Below are 9,602 nucleotides of genomic sequence, written 5' to 3' on the forward strand. Positions count from 1 at the left end.
GAGGCTCAACAAATGCTAATAATAAACATTAACAAAGTACTGCAATACTTTCAAAATCAAGATCACAATATATCTGATGTCTGATGCAGCGAGTCCAGAGCGAGTGTACGCCATGATTTTATATAAAATTTACTTTATTGTGTGATATGACTAAAAAGTGGTCACAAACTAATATTTTCTCAATTCAATTGTGTAGCGGCTTGGACCCAGAAACAGTATTTCATACATCATCACTTATCAAGTGGATAGTTAAACTTTTGCTCTTTTACCATTTCCCTTCAGATGATCTCTGGGTCTGGTGGGACGCTTTTAGCTTAGCTTAGCATAAATCATTGAATCAGATTAGACCATTAGCATCTCACTCAAAAAAGAACGAGTTTTCTGTCATTTTACTTATTAAAGCTTGACTTTTCTGTATTTACATCATGAACTGAGATGACGGAAAATAAAAAATAGTTATTTGTCGATATGGCTCGGAACTATACTCTGATTCTGACATTATAAACAAGGGACTTTGCTGCCATACCACTGATGATACAGCAATGATATTACACAATGCTGTTACCTAGCTGGGGACTATTTTCAGCTGCATAATATCATTGCGCCTGCTGCAGCCATGGTTTAGCAGTAAAGTTACTTCATTTATATTTATGCCTTTTACACCTTTTATGTGAAGCTGCTTTGACACAATCTACATTGTAAAAGCGCTATACAAATAAAGGTGAATTGAATTGAATTGAATTGAATATTTGGCTTAAAGTGGGAACCCTGTTAAAAAAGATATCTAACAAAAATTAACCTAAAAGTCTTGGCTAATTCAAGTCTAAATTTGGTCTGTCAGTAAAAATCGAAGACATCCAACAAGTCCAAAAATACGCTAGTCATCGAATAGACAGGATTGAATGACTACATATGTGAAGTCTGTCCATATGATGACTAGTATATACTTTGTCTGATGTCTGTTAGATTCTTTTACTGACAGACCAAATTTAAAATTAGCCAAGACTTCTATGTTTAGTCATCAATTAGATGTCTGTTAAACACAAAATAGCTTGGTGGGTAATTTTACCATATATTAGAAGGCATAATGTTTTCACAATGGCTGCCTAAACATCCAAAACAGCATATGTTTCTGTCTGAATTAACAAAAAGCTAATCTGAAAATGCTGTATGTGACAGTTCTTCTTTTTAATTTATTGATGTATTTAATGTATGTGTGTCAATTGAATGTTTATGGTGTGTGCTTGTAATGTGTCCCTGTATTGTTCTGTAGGTAGGCTACATTGTCTACATAGGCTACATTGTTATTGTGCGCCAAGTTGATAAGTTGGTCGAAAAAGTTCAGTAAACCACATTGAAAAAACAAACTATCCATTTTTTTTTTTACTGACAGACCAAATTTAGACTTGAATTAGGCAAGACTTCAATGTTCAGCCATCTATTAGATGTCTATTAAATACAAAATAGCTTGGTGGGTAATTTTACCATACACATAAACAAATTATTTTGCTGCTTGTTTAACCCACTTGTAAAATGGTTATACTGATGTAAAATGAACTTTAACACAATTCTTGAAATATTTTTGGGGACAACTTAATTGTTCAATCCCCTTAAATTTGTAAAAAACAATTAAGTTAACTTAATCGATTTGTTTTGGGACAACTTAAGTAATTGTGATGAACCCAGTATTTGTACAGCGTATTTAAAGGCACAGTGTTGTCAAAATGGCTGCCAAAACATCCAAAACAGCAGATGTTTCTACCTGAATTAACACAAAGTTAATCTGTTTAAAACAATTTCTTTATTTTTTTTAATGATTTAATGTATGCATGTAAATAGAATATTTATGGAAAATTACATGCTTGTAATGTCTATCTTGTTGTGTAGATTACATATGCTACATTGTTATTGAACGTCCAGTAGACTAGTTGGTCAGTAAACATATTGAAAAAGGTGTATTCATTTGATGATCTGTGTGTTTCTCTATTTCTCCAGGTGATGTATTTCTCCTCTGTGTTCCCTTACGCGGTGCTGTTCTGTTTTCTCATCAGAGGCCTCATGCTGGACGGAGCGATAGATGGCATCAAATATATGTTTTATCCTAAGGTGACCCGCTACTCCAGTAATAGGCATATCAGATGCAATAATGCTATTGAAGTGATTGTGCTTTATTATTCTGTGTTTGATTAGCTGGAGATTTGGGGGGAGGTGCAGGTGTGGCGTCAGGCTGCCACTCAGGTCTTCTTTGCTCTGGGTCTGGGTTACGGCTCTGTGATCGCATATTCGTCCTACAACCCTATTCATAACAACTGCCACCGTGACGCCATCATGGTCTCTGGCATCAACTTCATGACCTCAGTGCTGGCCTCTCTGGTTGTCTTTGTGGTCCTTGGTTTTAGAGCCAAGAACATCGCTCTGGATTGTGTCGCAACGTAAGTGAGAATATGTTATTTTTTTCTTCTTTAATTGGTCGTCCTGATTTTAGCAAGTGGATCATGTCCTGAAATCAATATTTTGATATCACATTAGATAAGCAGCACCTATGTTTTTATTTTTAATTTACTTTAGCCAGCTTTTTATTGTAATGTTGCTGTTCCTTTACAATGGCAATAAAGATTCTATACTATTCTATTCTATTCTATTCTATGTTAAAGAATAGTGATGATAATGTTTGCTTTACAGATGAGTTATATCAAAGATTAGCTGTATTCAGTTTCTGTCTATAATTGTATTTATGGGATTGTCTTTAAAAGATCTGCAAGACCCATTACTGTCAGAAGTTTGTGGTATTACATGTGCTGATGGGTAATTAATCACAGCTTATAACATTCATAATAAATATTGCATTTACATGATCATTTTGTGTGGTGTGTGTATATTTATATGTATAAACAAATCAGCACATCTATGTATATATGTACACGTGTATAGAAAATGTTTTATTAAATATTTCTAACAAAATTACATGTAAATATTAACACTTTAATATTTCACGTATGCATTTTATTTGCATAATATATGTACATGTATTATTTAATATGTACATATAGACTTATTTTGTTTGCAATTAGTCAAGATTCATCTTTAAACAGCACTAATTGGATAATTTTTAATTAATAAATTCAACGTTTTTATTTTAATACATAAATGTTATATGTTAATGTTATAATCCTTCTGAAATTAGCATAATGATGTTGATTTGGTCCTCAAGAAACAGTGCTTATTAATATAAATGTTGAAAAGAGCGCTTTATTATATATTTTTTAATTTTCATAATTATTTGATGTATACTATAGAAAGATATAAGAAATAGACATCTTTTGCAACCTAATAAATGTCTTTACAGTTAATTTTAAGTTTCTTCCTGAAAAAAGTATTTCTTTATTTTTTAAATCTACTGACTCTAAACTTTTAAACAGTGCTATGAATTACAAGTCAATATGATAAGTCCCCCATATATAATGAGTCCTTCTATTTTTTATCATTTTTGTTCCCCTTGAATATACATAATGCAAGAGTTTTTCTCTCTTATCAAAAATATTTCTATTACTTAGTCATTTTTTAACATCAGATGTAATATCAGTGTTAATATCGCTCTGCAGGAATGTGGCCAGAATGGCAGAAATGGCACAGACCGGCTCATCTCAGCATTGGCAGCCATTATTCAACATGTCCGACCCTAGATCAGTGGCTCTTCAGGACTACAGGCAATGGTACAGCAGCTACGGAAGCCTGCTAGGACCTAATATCACCGACTGTGACCTGGAGAGAGAAATGAGCAAGGTAGAGTTCACACTTCCCGGCCACTTCATTAGTTCAAGTCTCTTAAATCTTCCTTCTCAGCAGATCATCTTGACCATGTCCACATACCTAAATGTGATTGGTTGATTTTTTTATTTTTAGGTTGATATTTGCATTAAAGAATTAGTTCCAGAATAAATTATTTCTTGGTAATTTATAAGCTAATCTGCCAGTGGGGTAAGTAAAGTAAGTGTGGTTTATTTATAAACTAATTTCGAGAGGAGCACATGTTCATGATTGAACATGGCTGGTCCAGTATTAGTTAATATATGATCTACCAATCAGTCAATTCCTATCTCACCATAATGCTGCAGTCACACTAGAGTTTGTGCGTGGGAATTTCTGTTGTACGGCGCTGCGAAAAGGTGCGGGATTAACCAAGATGCTTAGACATTAAAAATAGCGAGCGATTGGTCCATGTTTTTAATTTTTGTCGAGAGAGGTCATGTTTTGATCTTCAATTGGTCTCACGCAGTCAAGTGATGCGATTTCGCAGGACAGAGTTCACCAAGCTTGAACTTTTCAACACAGCGAACGGTGAAACTTATCGCACAACCTTGCGTTTTCGGTTTGACGCATTGGTGTGTGTATGAATGGAAGTGTATGGGGAGAAAAGTGCAGTGTGACCGCAGCTTAAATAACCAGAATTTCTTACCTCTTCCACCCCTACTCCTCCTTCCATTCTAGACAGGGTGGCCCAGTGGTTAGCACTGTTGCCTCACTGCAAGAACGTCACTGGTTTAAGTCCTTACCAAGCCAGCAGATGTTTCTGTGCGGAGTCTCCTCATGCTTATGTAGGTTTCCCTCGGGTTCTCCTAGTTTCACAGACCAAAGACATGCAACATGGGTGACTCGAACAAACCAAATTGCAACTATAGACAAGCTCTAGTTAGCAGTATATTATCACAGTAATTCATACCTTGTTACTTATAACAGGGAAGTTCTTGAGATCCACCCAAGCTCAAACAACCCTATCACCCTTCAAACAGGAGGGAGCCCCAGGCTCAAGGATGTTTTGAGCTCGGGGCTCTCTCCCGGGACAGCATGCCAAACACACTTTATTATCAGTCATTACTTAAGGGTGAACTCTTGAATCTTCTTTTTGCTTTGAAATAAGATTATTTTACTTACTTTTATATTAAACATCTCTTAATTTGGGCTTATTATTTCTGAAAACAAAACATTATTTTACCTTATCTAGAAATGATTCTTGATTTTAGGAATTTTAAGATATTTAGACTAGAAATCAGACAAAACTAAGTAAGAAAATCTTATTTTTTGCATTGCATTACAACTATTAAAAAGGTGCCAAACACTGTTTTTCCATGTTGACTGGCCTGGAATGGTAAATGTATTATTTTTGTAACACTTTGAACTAGATCCAGATTTACTAAAGAATAAATACTACAATAAAATTGGCCTCAAATCACTTCGCTGCTTCCAGCTGTATTTATAAATGTATTTACAGAAATTTATTACATTCAGATAATTATTATTAAAATATAAGTACAATGTAAAAACATGTATCCACATAAGCGCATAGTTCCAAATTATTCATTTAAAATGTAAATACATAGTAATTAAGTCAATTGAAAAAGAAAATTGAGTAGGGGGCGAGGCTTTCTTATTACGCATCATTGACTAATAGCAAACTAATGGTAAGAGGGGCGTTGTTAAGAATATTGTGGCTGAAGCCATCAAACTTTTTCTTCCAGTGGATTAACTTGCATAGATTATTTGTTCAGAGTAACAACAAATAAAAAAGACATTTTGATTTCACACAGACTTTAAAGTGGGTCCCTAATTAAACAAGCAATTAAATAGGAATACCTAATAAAGTGGCCTTTAGTGTATATCTCACCATCATAATCATATTATTCCTGCTTGTTCAAGTCCATCCATCCATCCTGTTTGCCTTTCTCTCAGGGAGTGGAGGGAACTGGTTTGGCGTTTATAGCGTTTACTGAAGCGATGGCCTTGTTTCCTGCAAGTCCGTTTTGGTCGACGCTGTTCTTCCTCATGCTGCTGAATTTGGGCCTGTCCACCATGTTTGGCACCATGCAGGGGATTCTGACCCCGCTCATGGACAACTTCCGAGTACTGGGACGCCACAAGACCATGCTGACGGGTACACACAAATAGACACGTTAACACCGAAGGACTTTGTGTTCTAGCTATAAATGTCACATAATGTGTTTAATCCGCAGTGTGTAGCTGTATTCTGGGCTTCTTCATTGGTCTGCTCTTCACTCAGAGGAGTGGCAACTATTTTGTGACCATGTTCGATGATTATTCTGCCACGCTGCCACTGATCATCGTTGTCATTTTTGAGACCATCAGCGTGGCATGGATTTACGGTGCAGATCGGTGAGGAATCTTTGTTTTATATGCTGATTATACATGAGTTAGAGGGATAGTGGACCCAAAATGAAAATTTGTCATCATTTGCTCACCCTTTACTTGTTCAACAGAAGAAAGAAACACAGGTTTCTAACATCTAATAATATCAGGGTTCTTACTCTTTCCTGAACAGCAGATTCAAGGACTTTTTAACGCCCCATTCATTTCAAAACAAGCATCTTTCTTAATTCCCTGGCATATGTAGTGTCATGAAAGTGCTTACTGTACTTAACGTTTAATTTACACTTAATATTTTTGAACAGTTTTTGAACTTGTCTTTAATAACTTTAATAAAATGTGTCGAATTTAATACTGTTAATATGCAAATGTGGTTTCTGAAATATTGATAATTGTGCTTTATTTGTCATAGTTGTTGTGCAAAACTTAAATGTAAGATTTTTAAATTAAGAATTTATTATTTTTTAGTTCTGTTATTGACAGCGGCACAGTATTGCTGAAATATAATTTCAACATTCAAGTACTTTCAATATGGAGCCAGATCAGACTCAAAAATAATACATTTACAAATTAAAATTCATACATCCACAACACATTCACATTTACAAAATCCAATTTGTAAATTAAAACAAGATTCAAAAATATGCAAATCCAATTTGTAAATTCAAAGCACGATTAAAAAATATGCAAATCTAATACGCAAATTCAAAACACTATTCGTAAAGGCACAAAATTCAATTCGTAAATTTGAAAATATGATTCATAAATACACAAATAGACTTCGTAAATTCAAAACACGATTCAAAAATACACAAATCCAATTCAAAAATTCAAAACACGATTCAAAAATACACAAATCCAATTCGTAAAGTCTAAAAACGATTCACATTTACTTTTGAATTTACGAAATGTATTTACAAATTGTATTTTGTAAGTGTGACTTGTGCTGTGCATGTATGAATTTTTATTTTGTAAATGTATTACTTTTGAGACTGATCTGGCTCCATACTTTCAAGACGAGTTTGAATTCTGTCATATATTCGGTAAAATGTTGTAACTGGAAATCATTGACTTCCATAGTATTTTTTTTTCTTCAGAGCAGGCACATTGATGTCAAAAGGACATCAAACTGACATCTAACACTGCCGTTCGAAAAATAATTGATTTTTAACAGGTTTTTGACATCAAGGTAGTTTGCATGAGATACAAAATCATATGTAAATTTGTAAGTTTTTAGATGAATAAAACGTTTCTTAGATTATGAAACTTTTTGTGTCATTATTTTGCCAATTATCAGTGTGTGGATTTCAGGTTTTGACGTCAACTGAATTAGCTATTCCATAAAACTGAACGTAAAAATGACGTAAAAAATGCTATGTTAATAAAGGCTTTTAAAATAATTTTTTCACTTTTTTAGAGCGCCTTGGACTTGTAATTTCATTGTTTATCGTTATGAATCCCTTACCCAAAAAGCACCGACATTTTAATTACCTCTGAAGCACTTTTTGTTTGATTTTAAAGCTTTGAAACCATTTAGGGAATTTACATTAAAATCTTTTAGTGAACAATTCCTTTATATAGTATCGTTTGCTTGATCTGCTCATAGTTTTTGCTCTTCTTTAGGTTCTTGGATGATGTAGAGGTGATGCTACACTGGCGCCCTCCGGTGGTTTACCGTTATTTGTGGAAGTACGTGTGTCTGCTCGGCATGGTGGGTCTGCTGGCTGCTAGTCTTCTCCGCATGGTCTTCAAACGACCCACGTACACCGCCTGGAACCACACCACGGTATTAGACATATTCAAATAACCTGGAACAATATGAACTATAACTACAATTATTGTTAAATAAAATGAAACAATATGAATAATATAAACTATAACTACAATTATTGTTAAATAAAATGGAACAATATGAATAATATGAACTATAACTACAATTATTGTTAAATAAAATGAAACAATATGAATATGAACTATAACTACAATTATTGTTAAATAAAAAGGAACAATATGAATAATATGAACTATAACTACAATTATTGTTAAATAAAATGAAACAATATGAATATGAACTATAACTACAATTATTGTTAAATAAAATGGAACAATATGAATAATATAAACTATAACTACAATTATTGTTAAATAAAATGGAACAATATGAATATGAACTATAACTACAATTATTGTTAAATAAAATGGAACAATATGAATAATATGAACTATAACTACAATTATTGTTAAATAAAATGGAACAATATGAATATGAACTATAACTACAATTATTGTTAAATAAAATGAAACAATATGAATAATATGAACTATAACTACAATTATTGTTAAATAAAATGGAACAATATGAATATGAACTATAACTACAATTATTGTTAAATAAAATGGAACAATATGAATAATATGAACTATAACTACAATTATTGTTAAATAAAATGAAACAATATGAATAATATGAACTATAACTACAATTATTGTTAAATAAAATGGAACAATATGAATAATATGAACTATAACTACAATTATTGTTAAATAAAATGAAACAATATGAATAATATGAACTATAACTACAATTATTGTTAAATAAAATAAAACAATATGAATAATATAAACTATAACTACAATTATTGTTAAATAAAATGGAACAATATGAATAATATAAACTATAACTACAATTATTGTTAAATAAAATGGAACAATATGAATAATATGAACTATAACTACAATTATTGTTAAATAAAATGGAACAATATAAATAATATGAACTATAACTACAATTATTGTTAAATAAAATAAAACAATATGAATAATATGAACTATAACTACAATTATTGTTAAATAAAATGAAACAATATGAATATGAACTATAACTACAATTATTGTTAAATAAAATGGAACAATATAAATAATATGAACTATAACTACAATTATTGTTAAATAAAATGGAACAATATAAATAATATGAACTATAACTACAATTATTGTTAAATAAAATGGAACAATATAAATAATATGAACTATAACTACAATTATTGTTAAATAAAATGGAACAATATAAATAATATGAACTATAACTACAATTATTGTTAAATAAAATGAAACAATATGAATAATATGAACTATAACTACAATTATTGTTAAATAAAATGGAACAATATGAATAATATGAACCATAACTACAAATATTAAATAAAACTGATTAATATGATCTATAACTACAACTATTGGTAAATAAAATTATGACTTAGGATAAATTTAAATAGATAATTCACTCAAAAATAAAAATCTGATCACAATTATTTTCTAATATAATATATATGAAAAAGTAAGAGACCAGTGAATTCGCCATTATCCGAATTTAAGTTTTACAGTTACATTTGAAGAAAAAACATTAGATCTTGTTTGAAATTTAAACTCTTTTTCAAAACATT

The 9,602-nt window shown here is 31.5% G+C and overlaps 1 protein-coding gene across 1 annotated transcript in view; it reads left to right on the top strand.

Annotated features, from left to right (window-relative positions):
* Window positions 1-9,602, top strand: part of slc6a16a (solute carrier family 6 member 16a) — a 38,724-nt gene that overhangs the window by 23,879 nt on the left and 5,243 nt on the right. The window contains exons 6-11 of the mRNA XM_056453233.1: window positions 1,996-2,106; window positions 2,191-2,432; window positions 3,603-3,783; window positions 5,728-5,929; window positions 6,009-6,168; window positions 7,783-7,945. Of these exons, the coding sequence (XP_056309208.1) occupies window positions 1,996-2,106; window positions 2,191-2,432; window positions 3,603-3,783; window positions 5,728-5,929; window positions 6,009-6,168; window positions 7,783-7,945 (1,059 nt within the window). The remainder of the gene's footprint in view (window positions 1-1,995; window positions 2,107-2,190; window positions 2,433-3,602; window positions 3,784-5,727; window positions 5,930-6,008; window positions 6,169-7,782; window positions 7,946-9,602) is intronic.

This window comes from Danio aesculapii, chromosome 3 (genome assembly GCF_903798145.1).
Source record: "Danio aesculapii chromosome 3, fDanAes4.1, whole genome shotgun sequence".
In the NCBI taxonomy this organism is placed as follows: domain Eukaryota; kingdom Metazoa; phylum Chordata; class Actinopteri; order Cypriniformes; family Danionidae; genus Danio; species Danio aesculapii.